General features: G+C 33.0%; 3 protein-coding genes and 1 pseudogene across 5 annotated transcripts; 1 reads left to right on the top strand and 3 right to left on the bottom strand.

Annotated features, from left to right (window-relative positions):
* The first annotated feature begins 2,217 nt into the window (after positions 1-2,217).
* LOC104700325 (anaphase-promoting complex subunit 10) lies at positions 2,218-3,765 on the top strand. Its single transcript, XM_010415832.3, has 6 exons — positions 2,218-2,535; positions 2,627-2,687; positions 2,787-2,879; positions 2,962-3,032; positions 3,335-3,439; positions 3,520-3,765. Exons 1-6 carry the CDS (start codon positions 2,357-2,359, stop codon positions 3,587-3,589), a joined length of 579 nt encoding a protein of 192 aa, XP_010414134.1. The 5' UTR covers positions 2,218-2,356; the 3' UTR covers positions 3,590-3,765.
* Positions 3,702-6,300, bottom strand: LOC104700333 (tubby-like F-box protein 2). Of its 2 annotated transcripts, none has more exons than XM_010415848.3 (5): positions 5,854-6,300; positions 5,053-5,418; positions 4,861-4,948; positions 4,640-4,769; positions 3,702-4,549 (listed from the first exon to the last, which is right to left on the bottom strand). In XM_010415848.3, exons 2-5 carry the CDS (start codon positions 5,383-5,385, stop codon positions 3,922-3,924), a joined length of 1,179 nt encoding a protein of 392 aa, XP_010414150.2. In that variant the 5' UTR covers positions 5,386-5,418; positions 5,854-6,300; the 3' UTR covers positions 3,702-3,921. The 2 variants fall into 2 exon arrangements, with proteins under 2 accessions (XP_010414150.2, XP_010414142.2); XM_010415840.3 differs by having other exon boundaries at positions 5,722-6,222.
* A 3,422-nt stretch (positions 6,301-9,722) lies between these two features.
* Positions 9,723-11,496, bottom strand: LOC147950269 (syntaxin-112 pseudogene; annotated as a pseudogene). The gene is made up of 3 exons (XR_015563687.1): positions 11,173-11,496; positions 11,006-11,084; positions 9,723-10,906 (listed from the first exon to the last, which is right to left on the bottom strand). The product of XR_015563687.1 is annotated as a syntaxin-112 pseudogene (transcript).
* A 52-nt stretch (positions 11,497-11,548) lies between these two features.
* Positions 11,549-13,143, bottom strand: LOC104710319 (phosphopantetheine adenylyltransferase-like). The gene is made up of 6 exons (XM_087461274.1): positions 12,805-13,143; positions 12,645-12,716; positions 12,389-12,448; positions 12,127-12,221; positions 11,964-12,033; positions 11,549-11,864 (listed from the first exon to the last, which is right to left on the bottom strand). Exons 1-6 carry the CDS (start codon positions 12,910-12,912, stop codon positions 11,739-11,741), a joined length of 531 nt encoding a protein of 176 aa, XP_087317400.1. The 5' UTR covers positions 12,913-13,143; the 3' UTR covers positions 11,549-11,738.
* Between the last annotated feature and the right edge of the window lie 3,291 nt (positions 13,144-16,434).

Below are 16,434 nucleotides of genomic sequence, written 5' to 3'. Positions count from 1 at the left end.
TTTAGAGGAAACCAAAACCAAACCGAATAACCTAAATACAATTTGTCAAATTCGGTTTTAGACAAATCTTATTATATAAAGCTTGATATCAAAGTTACTCATTAACAAGATCGTGACACGTGTCAATTGTATATTTAAGATTTTTACATTTGTCCAAAATACTGCTTAATATGATCCCGACATATGTTAAATTAACGATCTTTGATTTTGATTCATATCTAAGTTAATCGCTAGAAAAAAAGTTAAAAAATATTTAACAAACAAAAAAAACTAATCCAAAAGCAAAAAGGAAAAATTTACCTATCACGGTAAGGAAATTGAGCATATGTCTTATTAAAAGTTCTGAACCTATCATAAAAAGAAAATCTATACATAAGTAACAATAAATAACTATTTATATATAAAAAAAAATTGAACTAATTTCTTATTATTAACCTAATTCTGCTAGATTTTTTTTGTATTTATATAATAAGTAACACATATATAAATGTTGGTTTCAATTTAGTTATTAACATGATCGAGACCAGTGTCAAGTCTATCAATAAGATTTTACACGTGTCAAAAAGTTTGGAAAATGTAAACTAACAATTTCATCATGTAAATTTAAATTTGTGTTTTCAAATTTAGTCATCAACGTTATCATCACATATGTCAAGTTATCAATTTAAGATGTTGATAAGTGTAAAAGTATGTTCTCAACGTAATAACAACACATTTATACAAAACTTTGTTTTGAAGTTACTCATTAACATGATCGGAACTATATTCTATTTTTATGTTATATATTCTTATAAATATTATGTATGAGATTACAACACGTATAAACGTTTGTAACATGTATCACGATTTAATTTAAAATATTATATCATTTATTTCAATTTTATTATCAATTATAAATCTGTGATGATGTAAATTAAAATTTTAAATGTTTTTATTCAAATTTTTTTTTCAGTTAAGGATTTAAACGATTAGTATTTGATTAGATTCCTTCTTCTTAATATTTTTTTTCCTTTTTAATGTAGCATTTTTACATTTTACATTATTTTACTTCAATTTGATTTTCAAATTAGAAATCTGTGATGATTTAAAATAAAGTTTTGTAATATTTTTTTATGTTAAGGATATGTAATATCGAAAAAATTATTTTTGAAAAAAAAATATTATGCTGTAGTATTTCTAGCTTCTATTTATCTCTATGAATTATCCAAGTCTCATGTGTTATTGTGCTTATAATTTACAATTTTTTATTTTTATTATGTCAAATAAACTTCTTTTTATTTTTTTCCAATTTCTCAATTTTTATTGGGTTGGTTATAAACTCATTGCAATGGTGGAGTACTTATTCTAAGTTTTTTTTGTGAGTAAACCATTTTAATGGTTAAAGAAACTATGACACAAAACAATTTTAGTGGTTAAAGGAACTATGTCAAAGTGAAAGCAAAAGGACATAAAATTTGTTCAATTTGTTCATAGACACATTGTATAGATGGTGATAAAGAGTATACTTTAACAATAATATATTTTTGGGTGCATGAACACATTTTTTGTGGTAAAACTTAGAGTTAATGGATGTTAATAAGATGACGCTTTGACGAGTTGTTTGCATGTAAAATAATATATGAATAAGTTGTGGAATGTTTTTGAAATTTGTCAATAATGATATTCATTTTGAATGTTTGGCAAAACTTTATGAATATTTGGCAAAACTTTTGGTTGCTGATAATTTAATTTTAGATTATTTTAATTATTTATATACTAAATTTAAAATATAAAAGTATAAATTAGTGTATTAATGTAAAAATAAAAAAAAACAAATTTCATCTACGGGAATATTATTTTTCCCAAACGAAAAATATTTATATATATTTACTTTCCAAAAGTAGTTTTTATTTATAGCAAAATATTAATATATTATTTTATTTATTTTTATTTGACAATTTAAAACCCGCACGATAATCTAGTATCTTATAATAAACTATCATATAAAAAAAATAACACTAAGCTTAAATGGGTAAACGGGTATTAACGAGCCAGTATAAATTTGACGGGCCTAAAGGGGCAGGGTTTAAACGGGCTCGAGTTTAAACGGGTATTAAAAAAATTATGTGAAATAGGTTCGGGTTTAAACGGGCTGAGTTTAAACGGGCCGGGTCTGCCCATATTAACATCACTAATCATATCGTTTCCATTTTACAATAACAAACATCATGACGTTTCAAGCGCTCAATAACGACACGACATTTGTCTATGAGCCAGAGAGAGAGAGAAGACAAATTCAAAACCTCGTTGGAGGGTTCTAGTAGGTGTACGATTCTCAAATTCCGAATCTAATTAAGATCTCGGAGAGGGGTGAGCTATGGCGACAGAGTCATCGGAATCGGAAGAAGAAGGAAAAATCAGAGGAGGAAACGATAAGCTAATCATAGAAGACGATCTGAGAGAGATGAGCAAAAACGCAGCTTGGAGCGTGAGCTCTTGTAAGCCTGGCAATGGCGTCACCACTCTCCGCGACGACAATCTCGAGACTTATTGGCAGTTGAGACAAAAAAAAACCCTTTAAATTTCATCTCTCTCTATTTACTCAAATGATTCGACTTTATATTTTTTTTTGTTTCTGATTTTGTAGATCAGATGGGTTACAACCACATCTGATTAACATTCAATTCCAGAAGAAAGTGAAATTGCAGGTATGGTTTTGTGAATCTGTTCGCTTATTAGATCTTTCGTTTTGTTATCTTTGGGTATTTTGATTTTGAGTAACCCCTTTTTGTTTTGAATTTTGAAAGTTAGTGGTTCTGTATGTTGACTTTAAGCTTGATGAGAGCTACACGCCTAGTAAAATCTCTATTCGAGCTGGTGATGGTTTTCATAACTTAAAGGTAATATAGCTTTTGCTTAGAGAATCTAACTTCTGATGATGGATTGATATTTCATGTTGTGTGTTACTCTTTCATTGTTTAGGAGATTAAAAGTGTGGAGCTTGTTAAACCAACTGGTTGGGTTTGCTTATCTCTCTCTGGAACTGATCCACGGTATGTTTGTTTCTTATTCATATTATGGTTTTGTGGTTGTTTCTTTACAAGAATCTAGTCTAGCTAGCTGCTGATAATGATGAGGAGAGGTGTTTGCTACAATGTTTAGTTCTATGATCAGAGAAAGTCTGCTAGCTAGTAGCTGCCAAGTTTAGACATGTCTTTAGCTAGCAAGTATTAGCTTTTGAGGTTTCACTTAGTAAAGGTCTAAACTAATTTCTGCTGTCATGAATGATTTGTTTCTGTTGGTTACTACTACGCATTGAGCTGGTAAGTTTTAACCATTTGTCCTCTCTTCTCAGGGAAACGTTTGTCAATACATTTATGTTGCAAATAGCCATTTTGTCGAATCACCTCAACGGGAGAGATACTCACATCCGCCAGATCAAAGTTTACGGCCCTAGACCGTGAGTCCCATCTCTCCTTCACTTAAAAACTGTGCACATTATGATTTCCTTGGCGTGACTTTTGATCTTTGCAATTGCAGAAATCCTATTCCCCGCCAACCATTTCAGTTTACGTCAATGGAGTTTCTAACTTATTCAACACTGAGATGAGAATTTTGGGCAGGAGAAGTTTGAAGAACATGGACTATGAAAGAGACCACTGGTATTGGGGGAAGTGTTTGTTGTCGTCACGTTAGGTTTTGAAGCTTAAGAGTTTCATATGTTGTTTTGTAATGGCTTCTGTTTATATATTACATTGGATATATAATATAACATCATTAAGCTTATCCACCGAGTGCCCCATCAAACAGAAGCATAGTTCAAAAGAGCTACAACATTCTACATACAAAGAACTTTTCGTGAATTGAACATTGAAACCTAAAGATAAGAAAAGCCATCTATGATGATTTGCGGAGATGGATTTTACTCAAGGAGGGTTAACTTTACCCTTCACAAGCCGGTTTGGTGTCAAAGCTGCTGATGCATATAGCAAAGGCTTGAAAAGCTGAGAGAGGGTAGCGATAATCCATGGTGAATATGTCCTTACCGATTTTGCCAAACTGTAAAATCACCCTCTCATGTTCTTCAGGCGGCGCTTCCAATGAAGTGTCAATGTCTGCCACAAGCTGGAAGTTTTTAACAGAAGCCACGGTCACCCTCCCCTTGAAGTTGAGGCACCAGCACTGCAATTGCTCGTGCCATCGTGGGGATTTGTTTTTGAGAACCAGCGGCTGGTCTCTTAAGCTTGGGGAAACATCAGGGACCTCTCTGTCTGTTGCGCTGGTTTTTTCTTTTGGTGAAGGTGACGAAGATATTTCTATGCCTTGAACTACTGATGGTTCAGCAATAACAGAAGAGAGAGGTATAGAATCCATAGCGCAATGCATTCTTCTAGGTCCCCTTGTGCGAAGAACATTGAGCTCGTAGGTAATGTTTCCTACGGTAGAGCTACTAGCAGGTAACTTAGGGGCCGCTTGCTTGGGGTGAAGCCTTCTGTTAGGTTGAGCTTGTGTTGTGGATGATGCTGTTTGGTTGTCATATATTGTGAACTTGGTTCCCAGAAAACCAGACCTATCCCACAATATAAGTACAGACTGATTAGAAAAAGGAGCTTTGGATGGTTAAGACTTGGTGCAGGTGGAAAGAACTCGGGATAATTACCTTAATTTGCCAACATAAGTGCTGCTGCTGCGTGAGAAGTTTTTACCAGACAGTGAGATTATAAAATCCGTGCACGTCGCTCTTCTAACCCTTCTCGCTGCTAACAACAATTTGTCATTCTCCGTCTCAGCTGAAACTCGAAAAAGGATCAATATCGTCAGAACAACCATTTCTACATCATTGGACAGCAATTTCTTAAACTTGAAATAAGGATCACTCACAAGGCATCAAGCCATAGTAGAGAATATATGTAGCTGTTGCTCTGTTCCTCTTAATAAAGCACTGAATTGGAGAGTCTCGAGGCCCCGGCTGTTCAAAAATCAAACAAGAAGTTTAAATAAGCAAACATGAGTAGCTCTACAGCGACTGAGAGCTTTGAATATAATGATGTGAAGAAAAGAACCGTTCTTTACCTGTTTCAATGAGATTGGAAAAGTGAGTTTCCCACACTGCTCAGGGATCTTCACAATCTCCATAGTGATTCCTCTCCATGATTTACAGACGGAAGCACAAGAGACCACGGCAGCTCGAGCAGGCCAAGACGTCTCACTCTCTTCAACCCTCCGGATTATGTCGTGAAGCAACTCAGGCGGCAAAGAAGCCCATGGGCTCTGCGGTATGTTTTCCAGAGGTGTTGTTGTTTGATCAGGAGCAATGTGAGACGACTTTGACCAACTACGCTTGGAGATACCTCCAAGTCCATCCCTCACTTCCTTCAGATCACGAAGGATGCTTTTCAAGGACATCTCTTTTCAGCATACCAATAAACTCCCCAGTAACTGCAATCACACAAATAAAACAAAACTAAAGCTCAACACTTTGACATAAAAAGTTGGTTTTTGCAATCAAAGTTGAGGTTTTTATAATCTAAAGCTAGACACTTTGACAAACCCAAAAGATAAAAACATGATCTATGCACATGAGACCCAATCTTAATCAATCTTAGATTCACATTACTCCCAACTTATTAACCATTGAAGCTCCTCAAATCCAATTCAGAAAACAAAACAGATCCAAAAACAGAGGAAGAAGAAGAACAAAGAGCCTTGTTCCGCAAATGTGAAAGAGAATTGAAAACAAACCTCAAATAAAATCGATGGATTCAAAAGACAAAAACTTTTAAAAACTGCAAAAGATGAGATCAGCGGGCAGCTTCTCTTCACCGGATCCGAGAGACAATATCGTAGAGAGAAAAAGAAGAAACAGAGACAAACATTGGCTGTTTTCTTGATAGATTCTTCGATGCTCTCGTCGTCTCCGGGGAAGAAGAAGGAAGAACGGATTCGCCAGTGACTATCTCGGCATGACTCCCGTCGTCTTGAGTCCGCCGCCGATCTCACCGCAGGTAAATAAATAAAAGAAGTGGTCACCACCAAAAACGTAACCTCTCTCTCTCTCTCTCTTCTTACAAATCTGAGAAAGAAAGGATCCGAAGTCTTCGCTTTTTCTTATAGTTTTCAATGAAACGCTTAAAGGGCAGATAGAAAACTCCAAATTATAATTAAAACATTTTAATACTGTATTAACAAAATAGCTTTGGTCGGGAAAAAATATTTTTAACTTTTAATAAAGTTTAATTCTTTAGTTAGTTGAATAATTAGAAGAAGCCTTATATGATAAGACCTGGCTTTAATTGATAATGACTTACTGCATGTGGCAATAACATATTTGGTCGGTAAATAATATTACTATTTATATCAATAAACCCTTTAGAATTAGCCGACAAAATAAAGCTTTAAGAAAAAAAAATTAACAAAACAAGTCGAGAATTTTTTTTGTATAACTGTTTTTTTTTTTTTTGGTTTTCAGTTCAATAGATTGGAAAATACAACTCATATGTTTTCGTCCGTTAATTTCTTACTAATAACTATAAGTTGGATAAAACATCTGTCTTATGAAACTTTATAGTTATTATCCTCTTCTTATGAAACTGTTTTGTTACCAATGTTTTCTTTTTCTTTATTTAGATAGAAGTTGGAGATATTTTCTTAGGGTTTTCACAAGACATAGAATGTTCATTTTCATGATAAATAACTCTTATTTAATGAGAAGTAGCAATCAGGATGTCAAGACAATCAATAATTAGTCTAACACTATTCTTATAAGGCTTAATTAGTCTAGTCCACATCCATAACATAAATTTCTTTAACAAAAAGTACATATTCTCTTGCTAAGTACGATTTTCAACTTTAGGTTTCTTTCTTAATCTAATTATATTATTCCCTCCAGACAACTTCTCTTAATCGGTGGCCAATTTGCATATACGTTAGTACGCTTGCTTGGATACGACCATCAACTTGTTTTGTAATAGTTAGTTACTTGCTTGATCTACAAAACTTTTTATCAATGTTTTTTCTCTATGTTTTATTGTATCTAATTAGTGTTTCTATTTTTTCTGACCTTAAATGTTTTGTTTTCATTTATTTTCATGAAAATATATTTGTTATATATATATATATATATGAAAAATGGTAATTACAAGGTAAAAGTCAACAAATCTAGTTCTAATCCATTATCCATACCTAAAAATATATTTCGTTGACAAGAGAAATTATATTTGTGCTAAACACAAATAATATTTCCTTGAACATACGTACTTCCTTCATATTTTTTTGTTTGACCTTATCCAACAATGTGAAAATTCTTATAAATGATACACACATCACGCATGTATATATGATGTATCAATTCACATAATTTAAACATCATACTAGATCTCTCTGTCTCTCTCAAGCCACCCATTTTGACACCATGTATATATTTATTGTTTTACCCAATATATACGTTTAATTATATATGAGAAAGTCTGCTTCAAAAAATTCAAAGCTTGAAACAGGTGGTAATTAAGATCAAACGATCTATGAAGTGATATTATAATTATATATGAGAAAGTCTGGTTCAGAAATTTCAAAGCTTGATACAGGTGGTAAAGATCAAACTCTAGGAAGTGATGATATTATAATTTTTTGAGAACAGTATATCAATATGCCACCAGCCACCTAATCAACTTTTTCATACATTTGTTTGACAATTACTGACATATTAAATTTTTGATGACTTTTGTTATGTGGTACCTACAAAACCTAATGAATCGTATACCCGAAAACATCATTACTCTCCACCACCATAGCCGTATGATTGATTTTCTGAAAAAACTATTATAACTAATTAATTATCTTAAATCAAAATAGTAATTTTCTGCCAATAACATGATACATATATGAACATTAACACAATAACAACACTAGTACAAATCACTATTACATTTTTTAATTATGCTTTTGAAATTTGAATGATTATACGTACGATCGTGAATGTTTAGCATTGATAAGAGTTCATGGAAAAACCTACAAAATATTACTATAACAAAGAAGCATGTTGTGAATGTTTTAAGACCAGCTTCAATGGTACTTTAATCTTACTCCAAAGACTATATTTAGATTAAACTCATCTCCATTAATATTTTATATCTCACACTAAAAATAGAAAAATATGTAGATTTAAGTTGTAGGATCCAAATAATATTGCATCAGTTTCTGGATTTAATTTGTAGCCAAAACTATATTATTTTTTTGGTAATTTGGGTGAAGGGGCAGATAATGAAATTGACATTTATCTTCCAAAGACTTTATACAACAACAACAACAACAACAAAAATCTTTTATACAACAACAACAACAACAACAAAAATCTTTTGAGAAGCCTATTTCAGTGGATTCCACTAATGCTCGAAAACCTTTTTACTAAAATTCTTCGGTAACTTTTATGATTCAGTAACTGGATAGAAATTTTTGGTAATGTTCGAGAAAATTTTGAATATAGCTTAGTTCCAATGAGTAAATTATAGAATTATTTTAATGATCTACGTTAAATAAAACATAGTTATGTTAATACTAAAATTTTAACTTTAAACTTCACCAAAAAAAAAACTTTAAAGAGTAAATGAAAAGGTTAGTTTTTTTTCTTCTTTGTTTTCCAAAAAAAAAAAATCAACTTTCTAGAGTAATATTTTCTAATTTAGTTTTTCTTTCTTCTATATGTATCCTTCATTTTACCTTTGCAATGTTACAAAATTCAGTCTAATGATTAATTTCATTCATCTTGACATATAAGTATTAGTTATTCACCACATTCTCTCCATTAAAGTTATGATGATGTTGAAGCGACTGAAGAGGCTATGATAAATACTAAGCAAAAAGCTTTTTAGAAGATGAGAATCATTACATTTTAAAAGCTAAATATACATGAATCATTGAAAATTACAATCAGGAGGACTAATTAAAACTTAAAGAGGGAGTGGCTCATGTTTGGTGTGTGTGGACCACTAACCACAATACTATCCTACATATATATACATACACTCATAAATATTTGAGTATACAAAGTGTGAAGTAGATATTATGTAATTCACAAATGCATATGTAAGTTATGTGTATGGGTCCATAAAGAAAAGAAGAAGAAAAAGCATGATGGGTATTGATTCCAGTTTTGTGTGTTTGTCCATTTGGGATTGATAAAATTTTGATAAGATTGGGAACCATATGTTTTTGCCATCTTACACTTGTCAATTCTCTAAAACCATTACCCCATCACTCTTTTCTTAGTCAATGTTCTCAAAATCTGCTAGTCAATTGAAAATTTTAGTATACCTTGGTTTACTGACTAGTTGACGTAAATGGTAGACGCAAAAAGTAATTACTGAAACAGCAAGTGATCAGCCAATCATCTAATCTAAAAGAGAATCAACTAGTTGTTGTGTACTAATTAGTAAACCAACTTAAAAATAGGTTTAACACTTAAGTTAACCAAGTCTAAAACTTCGTCTATGTCCATGTCCATTAGCTTGTTTGTTTTCTATCGTTTGTACCACATCTTTGTCAAATCTCACCAAATTTTGTTTGATTCTTGTTGAAATCTCTCTACTCTACTAGTAGTCCAATCTTGTCAATTAATTATAAACTTTTGTCTCGATTCAGAATACTTCAGATATCTAACTATCCCAATAGAAACATTATCTCGTGTACTTGTCTCTTAAGTTAAGCCAGTCAATTCAAGTTTGGTTATACGATCAACACAAAAGATCTCTGGACAAAGAAAGATTCATCAAATCAAAACCTGAAATTCAAATACAGAGTCAAGAAGTTTCATAGTTTCAAAACATGAAGTTTCATAGTTTCAAAACATGAAGTTTCATAGTTTCAAAACATGAATTTTCTGATCATACACAAATCATGAAAACATCTACTGAGAATAGAGATTAGAACAGTGCAGTATCTCTCAAATTGAGATCATTCAAAAGAACAGAAGAAGCAACCAAATCTCTTCTCAAAACACTCAACGAGAAGCAAGCATTGAGATGACACACACAAGGAGAATAAGAACACCCAAAACCGAAACCCAAAGAACCCAGCTCTTAGTCTTCTTCTTCATCTGATTAGCATAATACAAACTGTTGGTTCCTCCACTCACATAGCTCCCTGCATTAGCCACATTAGCTTCAATGTCATCAATCCGATCTCCTTGAGTCTCAACAAGAACAGCCATGTCAAGAAACACTTGATGAAGCCTGTTAAGACTCCTCTTGATATCATTCACTGCTTCATGTCTCTCTTTAGTCTTCAAATCCATCTCTGGCCTCACTTTAAACGTCTTAACCAAATCAGAACCAGAACCAGATCCAGAGATCATCTTCTCCATGTCCTCATTACTTGGTTCTTCACCAGTCGCTAAAAAATACTTCCTTTTGAGATCTTCTCTGTAATCAGCAAAGATCGTTTCCCTCAGACGATGGAACTCACTCATCGTATCTCTCAGTTTCGCCCTAACTCCATTAGTTATCGAAGTTCTTGTCCTGTCCACGCAAGACCCTTCCTTGAAACTCGCACGGTTCGCGACGTTGCTCTTCTCCATAGCCTCGATTAGGGTTTTGACTCTGTTGGCCTTGCGAGAGATGGTGACGATGTTTGATTCCATCCTGTCTCTTAACCCGCGTAAGATCTTGGCGCTGTGAGAAGATTTGGTCTCCTCGTTTAGGTTTTGGAGATCGAGTAAGAGATGAGTGATCTCTTCGATTAGGGTTTTGATGGTTTCGATTTCTTGAAAGAAACCAGAGAGGTTCTCTTCATCCGCTGGGCTGAAATCGAACTTAAAGTCTTCACCTTTCTCCAAATCACGATCAGATTCCATATCTTTCTTCGCTTGTTCCTTCAATTCAACATAACTTAAGAACGATTTCGTCATTAGATCATTCATCTTCTCTTGTAAACCCTAGAACAAGAAACAGAAAAAAAGAAACTGAGAATTCACCAAAATTAAATTGAAGATTCGAAACGAAACAGAGGAGATAAGAACAGAACAGATCATTACGGTGATGGGTTTGTGAAACAGAGTAAGGATCTTCGTTATCTCTGAAACGGGATGTTTCAGTTTTCTTCGGGAGAAAGAACTGCAAAAGACAGAGAGCAGAAGCGATTCAACAATGGCTGAGACTAAGAAACTCTAAAGATCGAAGAGAAGGAAGAAGAGATCATTACCTAAGAAGTGCTTGTTAATCAAGGAACCGTTTCTCTCTCAACGTCCCTTCTCTCTCTCTTTCTCTCTCTGTGCGCTCCTTTGTGATATCAGAAGAATGATTCGAATTTTAAAAGAGAAGGAAGAGATATGGGGAAGTTATAAAGAAGATCTACAAGAATCCGATTTTTCAGTTTCCAAAGATTTGTTACTCAAAAAATTGCTCTTTTATTAATCACAAAAGAGCCGTTGTTGAAAACGTTTCTGTTCCGACTTGGCTTCTTCATGTTTCCTTTGTAAACGTTGTCGTTTTTAACATACAAACAAAAAACGTGACGGTTTCAGCCAAAAGGTATGCAAAAGTCTTGACCTTTATTGATGTTGCGAGTAATATCAATCTAATGAATACACACAAACTTATTCCAATAACAAACAAAGTTGATTTTACATATGGCTAGTTCCGAGTTAGGGAATGCAAAGCTTGGACCTTTATTGATCTGTTTCAGCCAATTTACAGCATTTGAAGTATACAAGATAAGTGTATTAAGTTACAATTACAAACAAAGTTGAGAGTTTAAGCATAATGAGTTTATAATGTTTTTTCTTCTGCGGGTTGTTTTTGTTTCTCGGCTTTCTCAGCCTCCAACTTTCTCAGAGTACTCGAACTTATCTTATTTCCACTGGATCCATCAGAAACTATTTCCACAACTTCAATCTGCAAAAGCATGTCCAAGAAAGATTGGTTCAAGTGATGATGATTGAAGATTTTAAAATGCATCAGGAGGTCACAATGGTGGAATAAAAAGGAACAAACCTTAAGTTGTGAAAGCCCTCTTTCTGCTCTTTTTCTGTTGACTGACAAGCCACCAGGTAATGTCTCTTTGCTGTAGATGATGCTTAGTTAAAAGAGTCTTTAAACATGGAAATGGAATAGAAGAACATATGCAAAAAGGATCAATAGATAGATGGTAAAAAACCTGACAACAATAGCTTCCAAATTTTCATCAACAATAGAAGGACCATACGGATCCGTAATAGGTTCAGCTTGTACAACCAGCTCGGGCTTGATAGACTACACAAGAAGAACATGGAGAAACGTAAACTCACGTGATAGCCTATTTCATCTACACACTCTCCTTTCACATTAAATGATTCAATGTAAACATTCCATTGAAGAAGAAGACTATGTAGATGTATATGAAACTTGATGAGAAAATTCCACTTTAAGATGAAATTTACCTTGACATAGTTCTCCACATTACTCATCCTTTCTTCAATGGGTTGTATCATTTCAGCGAACTGTATCCACAAAAGAATGAAATGAGACCTCGAAAGAAGTCATCAACAAAGCATAAAAGTTTCAGACTTTATAGCAAAGATCAGTTCAAAGGTTCTTCTTTTTTGCAATATTCTCATTAAGTAACAACATCACTCCAAGTCGAAATCAATCAAAGCAACTTAACTTAGCTACATATATAAAAAAGAGATTGCTTACTTGCTTGTTCGCCAACATAGGACCATCACATACTCCAACTACGATCCGATCCCTGGCCAACTCTGCAGCCGCCTGATCATATATATTTCACCACAAACAATTCAAAATACTACTTGGATTCTCAATAAATCGAAGAAAATAAAAATACCAAATTTACCACCTTGAGGAACATTCGATGCCCATCGTGTAATCGATCAAACGTACCGCCGAGAACGACAGAACCAAACGAATTCGCCGGAGACATCTTTGACTCTTCCGCAGCTGCCATTTCCGAAGATCAGAGTATATAATAAAATCAACCAATTGGGGTTGTTCGTCTCTGAAATTTTTGATTAGGGGATCGAAGGAGAAGAAGATTGAAAAAAACAAACCCGCTGGTTTGGTTCATTTATAACATGTCGGTTCACCTTGTCTTCCAACGAACCAGTTTAGTAGGTGAACCAAAACACACTGTTTTTTTGGGCAAAAGGTGAACCAAAACACACATAACTCCAATATCAAATCTTATTGAACTTTGGTTTTGGGACAAAGCTTTAAGATACCCCATCTATATTTTATTAGAATGTTTTCATATACAGTTTTTTTGGTTGGAAGAAAAATACTTATACTAATTATAATGTGCAATTTAATATTTCAAATATATTGTAGTCTACAAGACGCTAGAACACAACTTGATCATTTGGCTGGCAGAGACATATCTTAAAGAGATGAAGTATGAGAATGGAAAACTGGAACAAGAAAACCACGAGTTGCTTGGTTCATTGAAAGAACTCGAGGAAGCTACAATTCAGGGATCAGGAAGTTCTGCACTATCGAAGCTGAAAAACAAGTTTCCGAACTTGGAAAACATTCATAAGAACTTAGAATAGGAAAGGTTCAAAGAAACCAAATGTTTGAGGCTACTAATGTTTGATCCCATCCAAATTCTATTTTTCTCCTCACCCTCAAATCATGATGAAGCTGTTTTGGGAAAAAATCAAATCAATTTACACATTTTGATTGGTTTACAGATTTTTGGTTATATTTAACCGGTTTAACCATTTGACTCAATAAAAATAGAATTGATGAATTAAAATGGTTAAACTATTATCCATTACAACTCAATTTATTTGATCCATTAAACCAATTAACTCATTAACCCATTTTATTCATGAACTAGGTTAGTACCCGCGCTACGCCGCAGGTTGTTTTCATATATATATTTTTGTATTTTTTGAAATAATATTTGTTTTCATGTTGTTTGGAATCAAATATTATAATGAGAACTTTTTCAAAATGACACATTTTAAGTTTTTTTTTTCCCAAAAAATACAAAATTGTAAGTTTTTCTTTCAAAAATACCACAACATCTTTTTTCCAAAAATGCCACAAACACAAAAAACTGAAATTTTATTATGTAAAATTTATATTTCTAGTTTTGGTTGACTAATTTAGATTTAAGGTATAGTGTTTAGGGTGTAGGATTTTGTGTTTACGATTTAGGGTTTAGTTTTGAATATAAAACTTTAGTTTAATTTTGTGGTATTTTTGAAAAAAAAACTCATTTTAGTGGTTTTTTTGGAAAATAAAACTAAAAGTGGTAATTTTGGAAAAATCATATTATAGTTGTATTTATGAGAATTGCCCTATTATAATTAATAAAAAAATTATCATGGTCAATGTTTTGTTTTTGTATTTTAGTTATTATTTGTTGCATCATTTTATTTTTTTGTTATTTTAATCAAACAATCTTTCTTTTCATCTAACAAACTTGGGACTTAAGTACCCAATTTTTTTTTTACAAAATTTAAAGAACAAACAAAAAAAAGATCAGGAATTACCAGAAAACAACGAACTGAGCCCGTAGATAACTTTATTATAAAATCGAATTGTTTTGTTAAACTAAGAAGCTTCTTTCTCTTAACTCTCTCTTTCTTTCGGAGTGAGCGAAAGCTCTGTTTCTTTTCTTTTGTTTTTCCAGTTAACATCAGGGATCTTCTGACAGTACGTGTGTTTAAATATTTTTCATAATTTTTGTCAAAAAAATAAAGATGGAACAAATTATATATAAAAAAGAGAACATGGATAAAAAATCTTGACAATACAAATCAATCGATTATAGTAATATGAAATTCAATAACCTATGCCATATTACAGTCAAACAGATATCATATTACCAATAGCCAATAGCCAATAAAGGATGTGTAAGTTTGATAGTTTTTTTTTCTTTTTGTGTTTGATTGTTACTGTGATAAAAATTCAGTAGAACTGTAGAAGTAACTACGTATTCCTTTTATTAACAGTATGAGTTTACACTTTGAGCGTATAACTACTTCAGGTGTTCCTTCTCCTTGCTAAGTGCCAATATTGAAATTGTGATATATATTCGATAAGATGATATATTGCTGCACGAGTCAAGAAGACAATAGTGTGTTAAGAACCTTCTTCTTTCATATTAATATAATTTCAAGTCTTTGTGGTGTTTGTTTGTTTGTCAGTTTGCTACTATCATGCTCTTGTTCATATCATCACGTCCAGTCAAGAATTAATTAACTTACCTTAGCTTTGCTAGTTTTTCAAACATAGTTTTATCTTTTGATACTTCAACTTGCTACTTACTCCTATTTCTTTATATTACCCTTACACTTAACTTGTGGAGATTTATCTTGTACTTTACTCATGGTCTTATGGGCCTGAACTATGATCATTGTGGAGATTGCTCCTCTCTATCTTGCAGAGTTTCTAGAAGATTCGGCGAATAACCTCGGACTAAATCACTCTTCTCAAATCCTTGCTCCAACTTTGCCTCTTCCCTCCACGGAGTCAGCTTGCAACAACTACAAGGTTTATAAACTCTCATTAGCAAACCTCTCCCTCATTAACAAAGACTTAATTATTGCCTTAACAAACAGTTACAACAAATTCAGAAACACTAAAAAGGTATATCACAAGAAAATATGTAGGTTATTGTAATCTATCACAAACGGTTATTGTAATGTATATTGTTGAAACTCAAAAGGGTTTTTGAAGCTAAAGTTGTAGATACACTAAGCTAAAGTTGCAGAGACATTCTAAATGCTTTAGAGTTTTTAAAAGTCTTGCATTTGTTCTCATCGATCAACAAAAGCTTCACTTCTTCTTTAGACAATCCATCTTTCAAAATCGCACAAGTCTTCTCCAGCAAAGTTCTAGCTTCTTTCAAACCCAAATAAGTAAACAGAGAGATAATATATCACATTGGTAAAGTCACAACAGAAGTGAAGCCACCAAACTTAAGAAGAAGAAACTAACCACCATGAAAGAGAAAAAACATGAGCAAGCTTCAAAGCAAAGACGCGTGAAGGAAAAGAGCAAACAAAACACCGAAGGCACTTGAAGAGACTTCTTGATTCTTCTCTTCACCAACATTCATAGTAATTTCAAATTTCAAACACATAGCTTATCTCAAAAATTAATCTCAAATTCACACATTTACAGCTTTGAAATCTTCCACAATCCCTCAAATTAAGAGACATAAAAGAACAGAATTTTGTTAACTGGAAACAAAAAGTAGAAGAATCATAGTTAGACAGACTAAAACAATCACCGTACGCTTATGCGATCGTCAGAATTGTCATGAATAAGAGTTTTAGTTGAGATGCGCAGAAGATAAACAATTTTGTTAGGTTGAAATTCTGAAATCGATTGATGAAGAGAAGACAATTATGTGTCCACTGTGGCAATTTGTAAGCTGATCTGTATTATTTGTTTTAATTTAATTGATCAATGATTTTAACTGATGTGTCAATAGGAGCTTCAAAGTTGAGGCTGA

The sequence above is a fragment of the Camelina sativa genome, chromosome 1 (genome assembly GCF_030686135.1).
Source record: "Camelina sativa cultivar CO46 ecotype springtype chromosome 1, ASM3068613v1".
Classification (NCBI taxonomy): Eukaryota; Viridiplantae; Streptophyta; class Magnoliopsida; order Brassicales; family Brassicaceae; genus Camelina; species Camelina sativa.
This window is presented reverse-complemented; position numbering and strand designations above follow the sequence as displayed.

What these genes read in the sequence shown, in the direction of transcription:
- LOC104700325 (XM_010415832.3), top strand. Translation starts at nt 2,357, where the DNA reads ATGGCGACAGAGTCATCGGAATCGGAAGAAGAAGGAAAAATCAGAGGA. An exon ending in ATGGTTTTCATAACTTAAAG is followed by an intron (nt 2,880 to 2,961) that starts GTAATATAGCTT and finishes TTCATTGTTTAG; the next exon opens with GAGATTAAAAGTGTGGAGCT. An exon ending in CTCTCTGGAACTGATCCACG is followed by an intron (nt 3,033 to 3,334) that starts GTATGTTTGTTT and finishes CTCTCTTCTCAG; the next exon opens with GGAAACGTTTGTCAATACAT.
- LOC104700333 (XM_010415848.3), bottom strand. Translation starts at nt 5,385, where the DNA reads ATGTCCTTGAAAAGCATCCTTCGTGATCTGAAGGAAGTGAGGGATGGA. An exon ending in TTCCAATCTCATTGAAACAG is followed by an intron (nt 4,949 to 5,052) that starts GTAAAGAACGGT and finishes ATTTTTGAACAG; the next exon opens with CCGGGGCCTCGAGACTCTCC. An exon ending in CTACTATGGCTTGATGCCTT is followed by an intron (nt 4,770 to 4,860) that starts GTGAGTGATCCT and finishes TTCGAGTTTCAG; the next exon opens with CTGAGACGGAGAATGACAAA.
- LOC104710319 (XM_087461274.1), bottom strand. Translation starts at nt 12,912, where the DNA reads ATGGCAGCTGCGGAAGAGTCAAAGATGTCTCCGGCGAATTCGTTTGGT. An exon ending in GGCATCGAATGTTCCTCAAG is followed by an intron (nt 12,717 to 12,804) that starts GTGGTAAATTTG and finishes ATATATGATCAG; the next exon opens with GCGGCTGCAGAGTTGGCCAG. An exon ending in CTATGTTGGCGAACAAGCAA is followed by an intron (nt 12,449 to 12,644) that starts GTAAGCAATCTC and finishes TTGTGGATACAG; the next exon opens with TTCGCTGAAATGATACAACC.